The 16,503-nt window shown below is 38.2% G+C and overlaps 3 protein-coding genes across 3 annotated transcripts; 2 read left to right on the top strand and 1 right to left on the bottom strand.

The window, feature by feature from the left end:
- Positions 1-3,345: 3,345 nt before the first annotated feature.
- On the top strand, positions 3,346-6,307 carry LOC106367071 (pyrophosphate-energized vacuolar membrane proton pump 1-like). Its single transcript, NM_001315900.1, is given in 8 exon segments — positions 3,346-3,601; positions 3,809-4,383; positions 4,458-4,837; positions 4,913-4,999; positions 5,070-5,400; positions 5,480-5,890; positions 5,960-6,019; positions 6,101-6,307. Coding segments are annotated over 8 exon segments (2,307 nt in total).
- Positions 6,308-6,778: 471 nt separating this feature from the next.
- On the top strand, positions 6,779-8,510 carry LOC111200313 (arogenate dehydrogenase 2, chloroplastic). Its single transcript, XM_022691084.2, has one exon. It carries the CDS (start codon positions 7,351-7,353, stop codon positions 8,398-8,400), a length of 1,050 nt encoding a protein of 349 aa, XP_022546805.2. The 5' UTR covers positions 6,779-7,350; the 3' UTR covers positions 8,401-8,510.
- A 727-nt stretch (positions 8,511-9,237) lies between these two features.
- Positions 9,238-15,237, bottom strand: LOC106367073 (protein TOPLESS-like). The gene is made up of 20 exons (XM_013806763.3): positions 15,099-15,237; positions 14,760-14,882; positions 14,495-14,674; positions 14,138-14,410; positions 13,883-14,060; positions 13,686-13,809; positions 13,197-13,478; positions 12,943-13,122; positions 12,790-12,863; positions 12,508-12,699; positions 11,550-12,053; positions 11,382-11,468; positions 11,060-11,206; positions 10,874-10,984; positions 10,626-10,805; positions 10,408-10,536; positions 10,227-10,322; positions 9,957-10,145; positions 9,708-9,874; positions 9,238-9,618 (listed from the first exon to the last, which is right to left on the bottom strand). The coding sequence occupies exons 2-20, from the start codon at positions 14,837-14,839 to the stop codon at positions 9,405-9,407; spliced, it is 3,387 nt and encodes a 1,128-aa protein (XP_013662217.2). The 5' UTR covers positions 14,840-14,882; positions 15,099-15,237; the 3' UTR covers positions 9,238-9,404.
- Between the last annotated feature and the right edge of the window lie 1,266 nt (positions 15,238-16,503).

The raw sequence follows: 16,503 nt of genomic DNA, 5'->3' as shown, positions 1-16,503 counted from the left end.
TTTGCCTTAATTAGAAAAACATTATAATTGCAATAGCGCCGACGATCACTCCTAATCATAATAATCATGGGAAGTCCACATTATGTTACCGTGTAAAATCATTCACTTCCTTTCTAATTCAATTATTGTTACTTTAATTAGCTGAGACTGGTTTGAATTCTACGTTTACATCCCATCACGATTGATAACCTATCCCATATATATGATTATATAATTTATAAATAAAGGAAACTAAATCGTGATTGAAAGGTACATGTCCTAATGTTGGCCACATAACTCGGAAAGATTTTATCACTTGGTAATTTTCCATATTCGTTAGCAACATGCAAAGGGGAACAAAAGATGAGCATGAGTGGTCACTACTCACTGGTACAAGAAAAATAATTAATGCTCCACAGAAATACAAAAGTTAATAAAGATATTTAAAAAGAAAAGAGTATTTATCCGACTGGAAAGTTGCACACCATTCAATACACATAAATACGTAGCCGCTCGAAAAGGCCTCCGCTATATCCTCTCACAGCTCTTATTCTTTGGCGGAAATGTCCACATACAGTAGAGTGCACCGTACCTTGCTGTACCCCTTCTCTTTCGTCCGAAGAATAAGATGAGACGAACCTAATAGAAGTTTTGGAATCCAAACCTAATCGAACCTGTTGCCAACATGAGTTTAGTATAACGTCGAAGCGAGTTGCTAAAGTACACTGTACCACTATAGAATCGATTCCCATAACACGAATACTGAGTTTTTAAATATATTTATTATTTTTTTGGTAAAATATTTAAATTTTACTTTTTAAAATTCTAAACTTCTTATATATTAAAATAGAAGTCACAACTTTGATTCATGTGTGATTTTTTTAAAAATGGACCTAATGGACCTATTCATAGAAATTCATACTATATTTTAATTCAGACTTATAATAAATATAATTTTTAAAATATTTTAATCATAGTATCTTTTGATATCTTTTCATTTTAAATATAAATATATTTATTTTAAAATTTTAACAAATCTGTTTAAAAAGATTTTTACAAGATCTTCAATTTTGAAATTATATTTAAATATTTTCACTAATTTCGAAATTAGTTTAAAATATTATTATACATTAATATATTCAGTTATATAAAATGAAAAATAAAAAAATTTATAATATTTTAGTTATTATATAATCATAATCAATCATATTAAATTTAAATTATTATATTGAGCTAAATATAATAAAATTGTATTAAATTTATATATTTATATATTTTATTTTCGTAATTATAAAATATTTATGTTGAAAAATAAAATCTAATATGTTGGTAAGATGGGTTAACATTATCAAACTATATAATACATGTATAAAAATTAACATGTATTTCTTTAAAGTTAATAATATAAAATCTTTGTAACTACTTTAATCATAATATATTTTCATTTTAAATATAATATAATGTATATTTATATATTATATTTTAAAAATTCTAATAAATCTGTGTAATATTTAAACAATAACTTAATATATTTTAAGTTATCGTTTAGAAATAAAAATAAATAAATTATATCCTATTTTATCTACTTTTATAGTCATGATCATGTTAAAATATAATTATTATACTAAAATAAATATGATAAAATTATATTCAATTGATAAATTTATAAATTTTATTTTCATAAATATAAACTATTTATTTAAAATATAATATGATGATAGAACGAGTTAAAATTAACAAACTATATAATACATGTCTAAAAATTAACATATCTTACACTTTTATATATACAATAATAAATTATCTAAAATGAATAAGCATAAAAATATTGGTAAAAAAAAATCCAGTTTTGAAATACGGGTCAGAATTTAGCATAAATTAAATACAAAATATTTTTTTAAATATATTTCTCATGAATATATTAATTTGCTTAATAACTAAATGCAAATACAATAAGATAAATATATAATAAGAAGTGGCAAATACATAAGGTTTAAATAATTAATTAATTATAACATGTAAATTATAAAATTATTGTATTTGAAATAGTTATATAAATATTTAAGTATATGATTAGCACTAAAAATATATACTATTTATATTTTAAAACAATAATTTATGTATGGAAAAGTGAAAACAAACACCCGTGCGGTTGCACGGGTCAAAATCTAGTTTAAATTTTAATTCATAATCTTATACTCCATTTGCTTTTAAATACACGACGTTTTGATTTTTTTTTTGGTTCCAAATTACATTACATTTTTAATTTTTAATGTAAAGTTTATTAAAAATTTATATTATATGACTAATGATATTATACAATCTATTTTATTATTTGTTAAAGATAAATATTTAATGATTCTTTTGTTTAGAAAATGTAAAGATTTTTAATATTTTTTATTTTATTTCTAAAATATCATCTTTTTTTTTCTAACTTCTTTCTTACTTTATTAATAATTTCGAACTTGTACATAATTTTCATGTAGAAAGTTTATTATCTTTACATGAACATAGTTATGAAAGCAACATGTAAACGTAGCAGAAATTTATAATCGGGCTAATGCATCCACGACTTTATTAGCTTCCCGATTTACATTGAAAATATCATATATTAAAAATGAAAAAAATATGCATTTTAAAAATCCTTAATTTAAAAAAAAAAGCAATACTGTGTCGTGCTAAAAAGTAAGTTGAATCCGAAACACAAAAAATCAACATACTAATCATAAGATTGATTAGATCTATTCTTTCATTAAATTACATGTATTTGTTATCTGGCTAAAATAAATTTCATTATTCTTTTTTTTTTTTTTGAAAAAAGGGCATTCTAAATTTCATTATTCTTTCAAATGATTTAAATTTAATCCGTATCTGACTGTACACTGAATCACTGGTTGAAAATGATGACGAGGATTTAATGATATACTTCCCTAGTATAAATACAATCACTCTCTATAAATACTCGAATATACCATGGATAAACATAATCTCCACCTAACTAATTAATTCCAATAAGTGTAAAAAAAGCAAACTAATTAATGTACACCACGTAGACGATTGACTACAAAATCAGCTGAGCGCTAATCCTGTACTCCACGATCGGACGGACATCAACGCAGTAACGCACACGCACCTCGTCTCTTAAGCCCTAAAATCAACGGCCAAGATGAAAGCAAGCGTTAAGGGTGTAGCGTAAAGAACGGTGCAACTAACCGCACCGGATTTTGAATAGAGCATCCAAGCGAAGGGAGAGGCAGTGTTATAAAACGACACGATATCCTCATTTCATCTTCCATCGAAACACTATCTCATCTCATCTCTGTGTTGTTTGTTGTTTGTTGTGTCTCTTATCGTCGTACGGAGAGAATGGTGGCGTCAGCTTTTCTCCCGGAGCTCTGGACGGAGATCCTCATCCCGGTTTGCGCGGTGGTCGGCATCGTTTTCTCGCTCTTCCAATGGTTCATCGTCTCTCGCGTGAAAGTCTCCGGCGACCAAGGCGCATCGTCGTCTTCCGGCGGTGCTAAGAATGGCTACGGAGATTACCTCATCGAGGAAGAGGAAGGTGTCAACGACCAGAGCGTCGTCGCTAAGTGCGCTGAGATTCAGACAGCTATATCCGAAGGTAAGATCTCGTCACACTCTGTTCAGATCTCACGGTCGTTGTCCTAGATCTGGCTATGTTTGGTTTGGTTGGTGATTGAAGGTTGTTTTACTGTATTGATAAGGACGTTAAACTACTACTAGTTTAGTAATCTTTTAATCTGATGTGTTTTGGAATCTAGTCTTGTCTGAAAAGTGAGGATCTGATTCGGTGTGTGTTTGGGGACAGGTGCAACTTCATTCCTATTCACGGAGTACCAATATGTTGGTGTCTTCATGGTGTTCTTTGCCGCTATCATCTTCGTTTTCCTCGGCTCCGTCGAGGGATTCAGCACGGAGAGCAAGCCTTGCACCTACGACTCCACCAAAACCTGCAAGCCTGCGTTGGCCACCGCGGCTTTCAGCACCATTGCTTTCATCCTCGGTGCGGTCACCTCCGTTCTCTCTGGCTTCCTCGGCATGAAGATTGCTACCTACGCTAACGCTAGAACCACCTTGGAGGCGAGGAAAAGTGTTGGAAAGGCCTTCATTGTTGCCTTCAGGTCAGGGGCTGTGATGGGTTTCCTTCTCGCCGCTAGTGGTCTCTTGGTGCTGTACATTACCATTAACGTGTTCAAGATCTATTACGGTGATGACTGGGAAGGTCTTTTTGAGGCTATTACTGGTTACGGGCTTGGTGGGTCTTCCATGGCTCTCTTTGGACGTGTTGGTGGTGGGATCTACACTAAAGCTGCTGATGTTGGTGCTGACCTTGTCGGTAAAATCGAGAGGAATATTCCAGAAGACGATCCAAGAAACCCAGCTGTAAGTACATGACACTGCTTTTGCTTTTACTTTTCAGAAAAGTTTTTGACTTTGTTTTGTCGGTTATGTTACAGGTCATTGCTGATAATGTGGGTGACAATGTTGGTGACATTGCTGGTATGGGATCTGATCTCTTTGGTTCCTATGCTGAAGCATCATGTGCCGCACTTGTTGTTGCTTCCATCTCCTCCTTCGGTATCAACCACGATTTCACTGCCATGTGCTACCCACTGCTCATCAGCTCAATGGGTATCTTGGTTTGTTTGATCACAACTCTCTTCGCCACTGACTTCTTTGAGATTAAGGCTGTCAAGGAGATTGAGCCTGCGTTGAAGAACCAGCTCATCATCTCAACTGCTATCATGACCGTTGGAATCGCTGTTGTGTCATGGGTTGGCTTGCCTTCTTCCTTCACCATCTTTAACTTTGGAACACAAAAAGTCGTGCAGAACTGGTAATATGATCCTTCTTTCTGCTTTTTGTCTACGGTGTAAGATTCTAATTATGGTTGTACAATTTTGGATTCCAGGCAGCTATTCCTGTGTGTTTGTGTTGGTCTTTGGGCTGGACTCATTATTGGTTTTGTCACTGAGTACTACACCAGCAACGCCTACAGGTAAGAAACTACTTTCACCATCTTTGATTACCATCAATAGGACAACTCTAATGTACTTGTGTTCTTGCAGCCCTGTGCAAGATGTTGCAGATTCATGCAGAACTGGTGCAGCCACCAACGTCATATTCGGACTGGCCCTTGGTTACAAGTCCGTCATCATTCCAATCTTCGCCATTGCTATCAGTATCTTCGTTAGCTTCAGCTTTGCTGCTATGTATGGTGTTGCTGTTGCCGCTCTAGGGATGCTCAGTACCATCGCCACTGGTTTGGCCATTGATGCCTACGGTCCCATCAGTGACAATGCTGGTGGTATTGCTGAAATGGCTGGAATGAGCCACCGCATCCGTGAAAGAACCGATGCTCTTGACGCAGCTGGAAACACCACCGCCGCTATTGGAAAGGTACGTGGCATTCTAAGCCCCTTTATGCAAGCTTGGTTGCTTGTTTTAATTTGCTAATAATGCTGACTGTTCCATATAGGGATTTGCTATTGGCTCTGCTGCGTTGGTCTCCTTGGCCTTGTTCGGTGCCTTTGTGAGCCGTGCAGGAGTCCACACCGTGGATGTTTTGACTCCTAAGGTTATCATTGGTCTGCTTGTCGGTGCCATGCTTCCTTACTGGTTCTCGGCCATGACGATGAAGAGTGTGGGAAGTGCAGCTCTTAAGATGGTTGAAGAGGTTCGCAGGCAGTTCAACACCATCCCTGGACTCATGGAAGGTACCGCAAAGCCTGACTACGCCACATGCGTCAAGATCTCCACCGATGCTTCTATTAAGGAAATGATTCCTCCTGGCTGCCTTGTCATGCTCACTCCTCTCATTGTTGGTTTCTTCTTTGGTGTTGAGACCCTCTCTGGTGTTCTCGCCGGCTCCCTTGTTTCCGGTGTTCAGGTATATTCTTGTGAGTAACTTAATGCAATTTAACATATGCTCATCCACGTTCTTGTTTTATATAAATAGATTGCCATCTCTGCATCCAACACTGGTGGTGCTTGGGACAACGCCAAGAAATACATTGAGGTACAGAACTGATTTATCAAAACCATTTTTTTAAGAGATGAGAATCAAAGTCCTTAAGCATTGAGATTTGTTGTTTTCCAGGCTGGTGTGTCGGAACACGCAAAGAGTCTTGGACCAAAGGGTTCAGAGCCACACAAGGCAGCTGTGATAGGTGACACCATTGGAGACCCATTGAAGGATACCTCAGGACCTTCGTTGAACATTCTGATCAAGCTTATGGCTGTTGAGTCTCTTGTGTTTGCTCCCTTCTTTGCCACTCACGGTGGTATCCTTTTCAAGTACCTCTAATCTCAAACTTGAGTTATCATGATGATGAAGAAGAAGATGATGGAGAATCGATTCAAAAGTCTCCTTTTTACCATTCTTGTTTTCGTTTTGAAGTAGGTGGTTTAAACAAAACCTGTTTTTGTTGATTGAGGGCTCATTTAAAGAACCAAAACCAAATGATGCTTTCTCTGTCTCTTTATCACTTTTTGTGCTGTCTAGAATTTAGAAATCCACCGAGTATTTGAGACTTGTTTTTTTGTTGATTGAGAGCTCATTTTTTAAATCGTCTTTCATAACATTATTACACATACACTTGATGGTTAGAAACAACTTTAGTTTCTAACTAACACCTTCGGCTCCAGCCACAATCTCCAGCAACTCCCGATTGTAAGCCACCGTCAGATTCCTCTCCAGTTCAAGCGCAACACTCATACTGGAAGCGAGCTCAGTGGCTAATGACTCCTGCAATGCTCTTAGAATCCGACTGTTCAAATACAAAGGCATAACTTGCATCAACGGTGAGATCTCCTGTTTCTCAACTTCATGCTTCGTCCTTTCCAAAGCAAGCTTCCCATCTTTGCTCGTTAGCCTCTAAACATCTCGTCCTCCATAGCATCAACACACTCTCCTTAAACATCTCAAGAATCTCCTTTCATCGTCAGTGGCAACAGAGTGTGGATCACAGGATCAGATTTTACCAAAGCCACGAAATTTATCCACCTCCTCTAACTTGCTTGAGCTTATTTCGTTGGGAAGACAGTTTTGGAACTATTTATCTAAGGGGCTAAGAGTAGAAAAAGAGAACTTGTGGGTCATTTTCTTAATTATAATGTTATACGAGGGGTTATTACAGAAAAGTGAAAAACGTGGGAAGCATAATTCCACTTGATGACAAATTATTTTAATTTATTTTACGGTCCTTGTGGTTGTGGTATTAATCGGATTCGATCTTCTTCCTCATATAGCTTCTCTTCTTCATCTCCATCCTCTTCTTCCACAAGTTGGGGCATTTGCATACACACTCCTCAAATCACCACTAATCTCTTCTCCACCACCACCAAACAATGCTGCTCCATTTCTCTCCCACGAAGCCCCTCTTCTCCCCACCCAATCTCCGCCGGAACCCACCCATTTCTCCGCCGAGATCCCTCCGCATCCGCGCCATCGACGCCGCCCAGATCTTCGACTACGAGACCCAGCTCAAATCCGAGTACCGCAAATCCTCCGCCCTCAAAATCGCCGTCCTAGGCTTCGGCAACTTCGGCCAATTCCTCTCCAAAACCCTAATCCGCCACGGCCACGACCTAATCACCCACTCCCGCTCCGATTACTCCTCCGCCGCCTCCTCAATCGGCGCCCGCTTCTTCCACAACCCCCACGACCTCTGCGAGCAGCACCCCGACGTCGTCCTCCTCTGCACCTCCATCCTCTCCACCGAATCCGTCCTCCGATCCTTCCCCTTCCAGCGCCTCCGCCGCAGCACGCTCTTCGTCGACGTCCTCTCCGTCAAAGAGTTCCCCAAAACCCTCTTCCTCAAGTACTTACCGAAAGAGTTCGACATCCTCTGCACTCACCCTATGTTCGGACCCGAGAGCGGCAAGCACTCCTGGTCGGGCCTCCCTTTCGTCTACGACAAGGTCAGGATCGGAGACGAATCCTCTCGACACGAGAGGTGCGACAAGTTTCTCAAGGTGTTCGAGAGCGAAGGCTGTCGGATGGTGGAGATGAGCTGCGAGGAGCACGACAAGCACGCCGCTGGGTCCCAGTTCGTGACGCATACCATGGGGAGAGTGTTGGAGAAGTTTGGAGTCGAGTCTTCTCCAATTAACACCAAAGGTTACGAGACGTTGCTTGATTTGGTGGAGAACACGTCGAGTGATAGCTTTGAGCTTTACTATGGTTTGTTTATGTATAATCAGAACGCGCTTGAGCAGCTGGAGAGGTTGGATATGGCGTTTGAGTCGATTAAGAAGGAGTTGTTTGGGAGGTTGCATCAGGTTTATAGGAAGCAGATGTTTGGTGGTGGTGGGGAGGGGAAGAAAACTGAGCAGAAGTTGCTTAACGATGGTGTTGTTCGCGTGAAAGAGGAGTCGTCATCGTCATCTTCTTCTTAAACTACAATGTTGTTTGTGTTTGTTTCTGAATAAAAAAAGAAAGTTATATCGTTTTTGGAAAGAATCGAGTGTTTGTGTTCATCTTGGTCATGAAAAAGTTGGTAATCATTTGCTCTGTGTAATTATCTGACTAATGTACCTGAGGCCTTGACATATTTATCTCAACTGAAACCAAATTTAGTTCATAAATAGGATCCTATTTAAACCAAAAAATCGAAACCAATTGATCTTTAAAATACATATTATAAATATCTATCATATTTTAAGATACTTTTTATAAATTGATTTAATCAAAAATCGAAATTATTCCAATATTTTCTTAATCCAAATATTTAAAATTAGTTGAATTACCTTACATTTTTATTTGAATAACCCAAATTATTCGATATATAATCTGGAAAATCTGAATTACATTATTTATTTATATTATCCAAAAAAATAGAACCAAACCATAACCGAATTGGATCTAAATTTTTTTCGAATATTAGTCGCGTTCCTAACATTGCTGCTCAAACCAAACTGAAATCAAAATGACAACTAAATTTTGTAAATAACTGAACTGTTTCTAAATGTCTAAAACTGAAAAACCAAAACTGAATTGAAAATGAATGCCTAGGTCTAAGTGTACCAATGGAGCAGTTATTGCATTATCATATTCAGATAATAAGAGAGCATAGAGAGTGAAGTGAGGTCTGACTGTAAAATGAACATAGAGTTCTCTTCTATGTGAGCAGCTTTTGGGATCTCTTTGGTTTGCTGTCACTATCGTCAACATAAACTAATCACTCTTGTAAATGCCATGTAAATTCTAAGTATCGTCTGCATGAAAATCTATGATGTCACAAGAAACAAACTTTACTACTAAATTACGCTGAATATATGTTACAACTAAACATGTCAAGAATCTCTGGATCATAAATATTTCTACCCAAAAAAAAAAGATAAAAAAGAACTTTAACAGAAAGAAAGAGAATCAGAGAGGTAGATGGATCCATATGATCAGATCATCTCTGTGGCTGATCAGAGGCAGAGGCTCCAACGGATGGTGCAGCAACTGCGCCATTTGCAGACCCGTTCTCAGCTGGTGGAGCCACTCCCCATTTACCTTCCGACTCAACCGGTTCGAATATATGAACACCTCCGTCTGAGAGACCAACTGCAAACATGTTTGGTTCTTGCGGATGTGCCGCAATCACCAGAGGATGTACGTTCGAGTTACTGCAAAAAAAAAAAAAGAACAACCAAAGCTTCATCAAGATTTACTATTTTAAGAAAAAAAAAAAATTCAAGAATCCTCTGTTGTTTACCTGAGACTAGCTGGTAGATATGCAGAAGGGTTGACACGACAACGCAACCTTAGATTAGCAGAGCTAAATACACAAATCGTTGCATCCATAAAACTCGCATAGACCAATTGGCTATCACATGAGAACGTAGCATGAGTGATTGGAGCTGACGATTCTCTCACTGGCCACTGTTAAAGAAGTCAATACAATCGTTAATCAAATGCATTATTACACTGCAGATCTTGCAGTGTGTGTGAGAGAGAGAGATACCTGTTTCATGCATTCGAGCTTGGTTGTTTCATAAATAGCAAGCTGCGTCTCGTGCACGACGAGGAAGTGAGCTTGATCTTGGTGGAACTGAACACGCGTGTCTGAAGGTGCAGTGTTTGGTCTTCCCTGTGGAAGTGGCAGAACCTTGCTTCTTTGCTTCTCCCATCCATCTGTGTTCCAAACACAAAGCTGCAACAACAAGAAGAACATACCAGACTGTTGATCTTGTCCCATTGATTCTCAAAAAAGCAAAAAAAAGATGGTTCGAACCTGAGCATCAGCTCCAGAAGAAACCAGCACATTCAACACATTGGAGAAGGCAAGACCAGTTATTCTCTTTGAATGACCTTTAAGCTTACTCTTCACCTGCACGAGCAATCAAGGAACCATGTTGACCATCATATCAAACATACAAAACACTGCTTCTTCTCTTTAGATTTTGATTCATTACCTCATCAACACGGACGTTATAAATCTGAATAGTACTATCATCCATTCCGATAGCAATGATGTTATTGTCTAGAGGATGGAATGCAAGAAAAGTTGCAGCAGGCGGCGGTGGCATAAAAGTAGCCATCGTCTAGCACAACATTATCAGAGCCAAGAACAATCACTCAGTGAATCAAAATGCATAATACAAAACATCAAACATATGTGTCTATAAGTTACCTTAAACGTCATCATGTTAAACAAGGAGATCTTTCCACCGGAGGCTGACATTACATACGAATCATTCTTGGATAAAGCAAAACAAGGTACAGCTTCCTCAGGATTGTTTTCAGCTGCGTCGTTAGTCATTAGGATCCCACTTGCTGGTTGCCACTGTTGAGGTGGCAAAGAAGCTGTAGCCTATATGAATGAATGACAATTTATCATTATTTGACCAAGAAAGTTAGAGAGAGATCAGTCAAGTTTACCTTTCCAGTTGCGTTGCGCTCATTCCTCTGCCATTTCCACAGAAGATGAATAGCGTTTGATGCCAAAGCCAAGATAGCGTTTCCTGAATTGGTGAAAATCAATCTTGATATCTGCAAAATGTTATCGGTTTATCATCAGAAAAAGAAGAAAACATTGATCAGAAAATGTATATTGATGATATATACCTTGGCGACTCTCAGATTCTCAGGGAGTCTCAGTGACCTGCATTGAGAAGGCTCGCTGACTTCAGTAAGCTTCCATATCTTAGACTTATCATTTGATTCCTCTGTTATCACTGGCTTCACATCCACCATATTCCTCGCATCTCCATTCTATAAAAAGGCGAGGTGGTGATGAATGATGGAAAGATGAAAATAGAAATGAGTGAGAGAACAAAGAAAATATAGTGTTCTAAAAATCGGTTTAGGCGTCTGCCTAATCAATAATCCCTATAAAGGGCCTAGCTACCCTCTAGCGATTTCTTGAATATTTAAAAATATTAATTACCATTGCTTGGATGGAAACCACATTGGCTGATCGATCTGCTGCAGCACTCGTAGCAGCAGCTGCCGCTGCAAGACTGTTTATTGCAGGCTGCAAATGTAGAAATGAAGTGTTAATGAAACTTTTCAATTGTTTGTAAGTAATTTTAAGCTAAGCTTAAATTTTAAGTACCTTGGAGGATTCAGATGAAACGTTCTCGAAAGTGTGCAACAGTCTCAAACCATCCGAGTTTGCCATAACCTTGATCACATTCTCGTTTCCAGACACAGCCAAGAGAGAGCCTTCCTTGTTAAACCGGATACGCGGGCTTGCCTGGAGGCCTCCATCGCCATCAATGGCAGTTAGAAGCTGCACATTGTCCATATCCCAGAACTTGATGGAGAAGTCATCGCCAGCAGCTAGATAACGGTTTTTAGTTGTGTCAAACTGCACAACACCGAGAGAACGCTTGTGGAATCCTTGGTAAGTTCTTTTAACAGCTCCTTCGCTTTCATTCCACTCAACTATGTAAGACTCTCCATCTTTGCTCGTTCCACAAGAGAATAGCCTAGTTCCATCCGCACTGTAAGCCATTGTAGTACACCATCGACCAGGTGCATCATAGTCAACTCGAGATCCCATATTATCATACAACCATGCCTTGATTTTCCCATCAAGTGCTGTAGAAAATATGAACTTGTAGACAAGAAAACAAAAAAAAAGTCAAAAAACTATAAACATGTAATGGAAGGGAGGGAGGATCAACATTTTGAATAAGTATTATATCCTCATTTTGCGGTTTTGTAAGGAAAATTCGAAATTGCGATTTTGGTGAAAAAACTTAATTTCTCTAAAACTTAATTTCTCTAAAACTCTTATTTTTCCTCAATTTGATTTAACTCAAAAGCATGGTTTTGAAAACCGGACTAGATCGGCAGGTCAAACCGGTCCGACCGGCAGGTCAAACTGGTCCGACCGTGACCACTGAAGAAGCGGAGTACGGTTCGGTTTAAAACCGGGATTTGAGAAAACCCGGTAAAACTGGCAAAAAACCGACACATGGTCAACTTTATATTTGGAGATGGACATGACACATGGTCAACCCACCCATTTGAAGCCTTAAGGGAGATCAATGGCTAGTTAAGCTTACTTGAATGTTTTCCTTGTAGTGAGGACAAACAGAGTAAACAGGAGCTTCATGGCCTTCAAAAGTATGTCTTTTGACACCAGTCGCAGCGTCCCAGACCTTGATGGTTTTGTCATCACCGCAGGTTATCACACACAGTTGCTTGTTTGGAGTCGAGAAAGAAATATCATTCACACCACCAACGTGAGCATCAATCTGAAACAATCACAATAATTAACAAGACAAATCTCCACAGTGAAAAAAAAAAGAATGTAAAAAAGAAGAGGCTTGTCAATGTTATTAAACCTCAAGGTGTTGCCTCATGTCTTCACCTCCATGGTAAGAGTATAGTTGCACAATATGTCTCGAGTAGGCAACTCCTGCATTTGAGAAACGTAAGGAAGAGGTATATAGTTTCATTCTTGCGCACATGTTAACTTAAAGGTGGATTGTTTTTACCGAACAAGGAACCGTCTGGGCTCCATATCACACGGTTAACAGATACAACAGGCTCTTTCACCAGAGCAGCCTGTAAAGGCATTGAACATTTACTTATATCCCAGACTTTGAAGGTCTTCTGTACTAATCTTTCTCGAGAACCAACTTCCCACAGACCTATATCACCTACATTGGTACCAACTGGTACACAGATAAAATCCAATTTAGAACATCGCTGATGATTATTATTATTACATGAAAGCTCATTAACAGACCTAGAAGCAGGGTCTGTTTAATTGGATGGAAATCCATGCTCATGGGAGATGAGCCCTGAGTCAAAGTTCGTGCAACCGTCTTAGGCAAGTCATCAGGTGCTTTGAAAGCTGGACTGTGACCATGAGCCTGCCCTGGAAATGACATTGGCAACATGTTGACACCTAGACTCACTTCCTCAGAGATTCCCATAGGCCTTGTTCTTTTCGAGACGTGTTCAGACTCTGCTGATGGGTAGTCTAAAGCAGGATTAGTTGGAGGTGTTCTCGGATGCTTCAACGCCGCTGCACCAAAATATCAAAGGAGCTCCATTGTAAGCACAATGAATAGATCACACAGTTTTTTTTTTCCGAAAACACATCATGTAATATTAGTTTCGTCCCAACAGTCTCTCGAACTGGAGACCTCTGACACAATGGTTAGGATCCTTTCCAGTTGAGCTATTGGTCTCTGGTAAATCGCACACAGTTTATTTGATAAGGGAGTGGTACCTGGGATAGAAGGACCACCAAGAGCAATGGGTCCTGCAGACACAGCTGGATGTGGGACAGAGGAAGGACTAGACATCCAACCAGCAAGAGGAGGTGGAACGGGTGAGGCCGTTGGTTGAAACGGCTAGAGAGATAAGAGACATTTAGCCTCAGGAGAAATGCAAGTTAAAAACTAAAGATAAGAGACTAGAGCTTACCCCGTGTGCGCCTAAAGGAGGAAACCCTCCAGCTTTTGGCAATCCACCAAGCAGTGGATTACTCACAGGAGATGGAGCACGTGCACCATTAGGAGGACCACACGAATGATCAACAAAAAGAGTCTTTATATCCGGATTTGGCCTTGGATTTTTACAAAGCTGATGTTGCCAATTTAAGCTGCAAGTTAACAAAAAGAAGTAATGAGTTGATTGATGATGCCAACAACTTAAAGACAAAAGCAGCAATAAATTAACCTCTGGTTGATAAGAGTCCTCAGCCTTGAGTTTCTAAGAGTAGGAAACTGCAGTTTATCACGGAACAAAGGATTCGCCTCGATAAGCTTCTTGAGTTCCACCAACATGATTGATCTTGCGGACTTGGTGTCCCCATACTTTGATAACTGTTCATTCTCCCTAAAGTTCTCTAACGTCAAGAGCTGAGTTATCTCTTTGAAAAGCTCCTCGTTAAAAGTTGAAAACACTTTCAAATCCTTCACTAGTATCTCCACCGCCTTGGGACGATCATGCCTAGTTTTAAATAAAAAAACCACAAATCAAAACTCTATTTCTCTTTTATTATTAACAAAACAAAGCTCCATCATCACTCCTTACTTATCCAAAGCCTCGAGATACTTCTGCTTTCTTATCTCAAAGAATATCTTCATAGAGTATCTATTATCATCCACTTTAGTGAAACCAGAGAGATACTTCTCAACCTCATCCCAGTTCCCGTTATGCACCTCATCCTCAAAGTACTTCATGTTGAAGAAAAATCCAGATTCTTGTTCAAGCCTAATTAACAAAACCAATCAGCATTAGAACCAAACACAAAGAGCTAACACAGTTCATTAGATCGAAGGAGGAGGCAAGATTTTACTTGTGGACAGTCTCTTTAAACTTCTCTTCATCGAGAAACTGTAAGATCAGGAACACAAGCTCTCTACTAAGAGAAGACATGAGACTTTTTTTCAACTCAGACCACCAAACACTATCACCAGATCTGCAACATATACAAGCTCAAATCTAGGTTTCGTTCCAGATTATATATTAAATTAAAAATATCAATAAACTTCGCATCTCTGCAGATAACGATAAATCAGTAAAATTAAAAATCTTTCCTAGAAATGGCTATGGAATTAAATAGCTTTAAAAAGAGATTATTTTTATCATAAAGGGTACAGAGGAAAATAAAAACAGAGACGAAGCTTTTACTTACCATGAAGGAAGAAAGAGATCGATGTAGAAGAAGAAGAAGATTGATTGATTTTTGGACTCAAGAAAGAAAAGAAAAAATAAAGCTTCTTCCTTTTATTTCTCTCTCTCTTCGAGATATAAATACGGACATGAACACTTGCAGAAATGGAGATTTTAATAAGCGAAGGTGACAGATAATTGGGTGATGATAAGTGGAATAAGCTATCACTCGAAGAAAAGCTAGCGGAGTGATAAGTAGAGAGGCTTATCCCTAGGAGTTAATCGGCCACATTTCTCGAAGTTATTCAGCTCGGAATATTAGTTGCCAGCTGTAACGCATGGAGGTGTGATCGTCTACGTCACAAGGGGGTTTATACTTATCTGGACGACCGTCGATTTTCGTATGATGGCGCGGAGGATGGAGATCTAACGGTTGGAGTTTCATTCAATGTGTCAGAGTTGTCTCAGATCCCTCGTGGCGCGACAAAAGCTTTATTTATCATGAGTTCTTTTTAACCCTCGAGTTTGACTGTTATTACGGATATGACATTGAGAAGGCAATTGCCTCTTCAGATGCGGTTATTCACATCGAACATCACGTGATGGAGAAATGTTCAACTCGTAATAAAGAATATGAGAATAATTTGTAATAATTCTTCTAATATTTTACTACAGTATTACTGATTATTTTCTGTCCAACATATTAAATTCATTATTTTTTAAAAAACTATTGTTTTAACTTTTTCAATATGGGTAAATTTAGTGTATGATTGGTTATTTGGTTGTGTGCACATTTCTATTGAAAAAAAAAAGTTCAAAGGATAATAGTAAAATAGAGAGAGATTTGAGGGATGGTGGTTGCATCTTCTTTACTTTGGTAGTATAATAATAAAATGAAAAAGGGTCCGGCCAAAAGCAATGCAGGTGGGTTCCATCAGAGGCGTGTCCGTCCAAAAGTCTCACTCTCACGAGATAAGTGACGCATTGATGAAGCTCAGCCCTAACTTCCCAATATTCTTGTATATTTTTTACTAATTATTATCCCATTTTTAATAAACTGTTAGATGATAAATTACACCAAGTACATATCCTCTCTATCGAACTCAGCTTTTAAAAAGTTGCATTTGAAAACTATATTTGTTTTTGTTTCTTTACTCGGGCAACTAAAATGGTTTTTTACTTTTTTAGTCTAACAAAATAGTCTAAACTACTGCCAAAATATATTTTATAGGATTTGTTTTGTTATATCGTTGCAGTGCTGTTTTATGCGAAAGACAATAATACTAATAATTAATTGAATAAAATAATGGCAATAATAATGTAATAAACAATAAATAAATTTGAAGATGAGGTGTTGGGGATTGGTCACTTTCCACTTATGTATGTGTCCCATTCTCTTACACGTTCACGTAAAAGTTTTAATGCTT

This window comes from Brassica napus, chromosome A9, assembly GCF_020379485.1.
Source record: "Brassica napus cultivar Da-Ae chromosome A9, Da-Ae, whole genome shotgun sequence".
NCBI lineage: Eukaryota > Viridiplantae > Streptophyta > Magnoliopsida > Brassicales > Brassicaceae > Brassica > Brassica napus.
The sequence above is the reverse complement of the archived record's forward strand: the minus strand, read 5'-3'. Positions and strand labels throughout refer to the sequence as shown.

What these genes read in the sequence shown, in the direction of transcription:
- LOC111200313 (XM_022691084.2), top strand. Translation starts at nt 7,351, where the DNA reads ATGCTGCTCCATTTCTCTCCCACGAAGCCCCTCTTCTCCCCACCCAAT.
- LOC106367073 (XM_013806763.3), bottom strand. Translation starts at nt 14,839, where the DNA reads ATGTCTTCTCTTAGTAGAGAGCTTGTGTTCCTGATCTTACAGTTTCTC. An exon ending in TATCTCGAGGCTTTGGATAA is followed by an intron (nt 14,411 to 14,494) that starts GTAAGGAGTGAT and finishes ATTTAAAACTAG; the next exon opens with GCATGATCGTCCCAAGGCGG. An exon ending in AGGACTCTTATCAACCAGAG is followed by an intron (nt 14,061 to 14,137) that starts GTTAATTTATTG and finishes GTTAACTTGCAG; the next exon opens with CTTAAATTGGCAACATCAGC.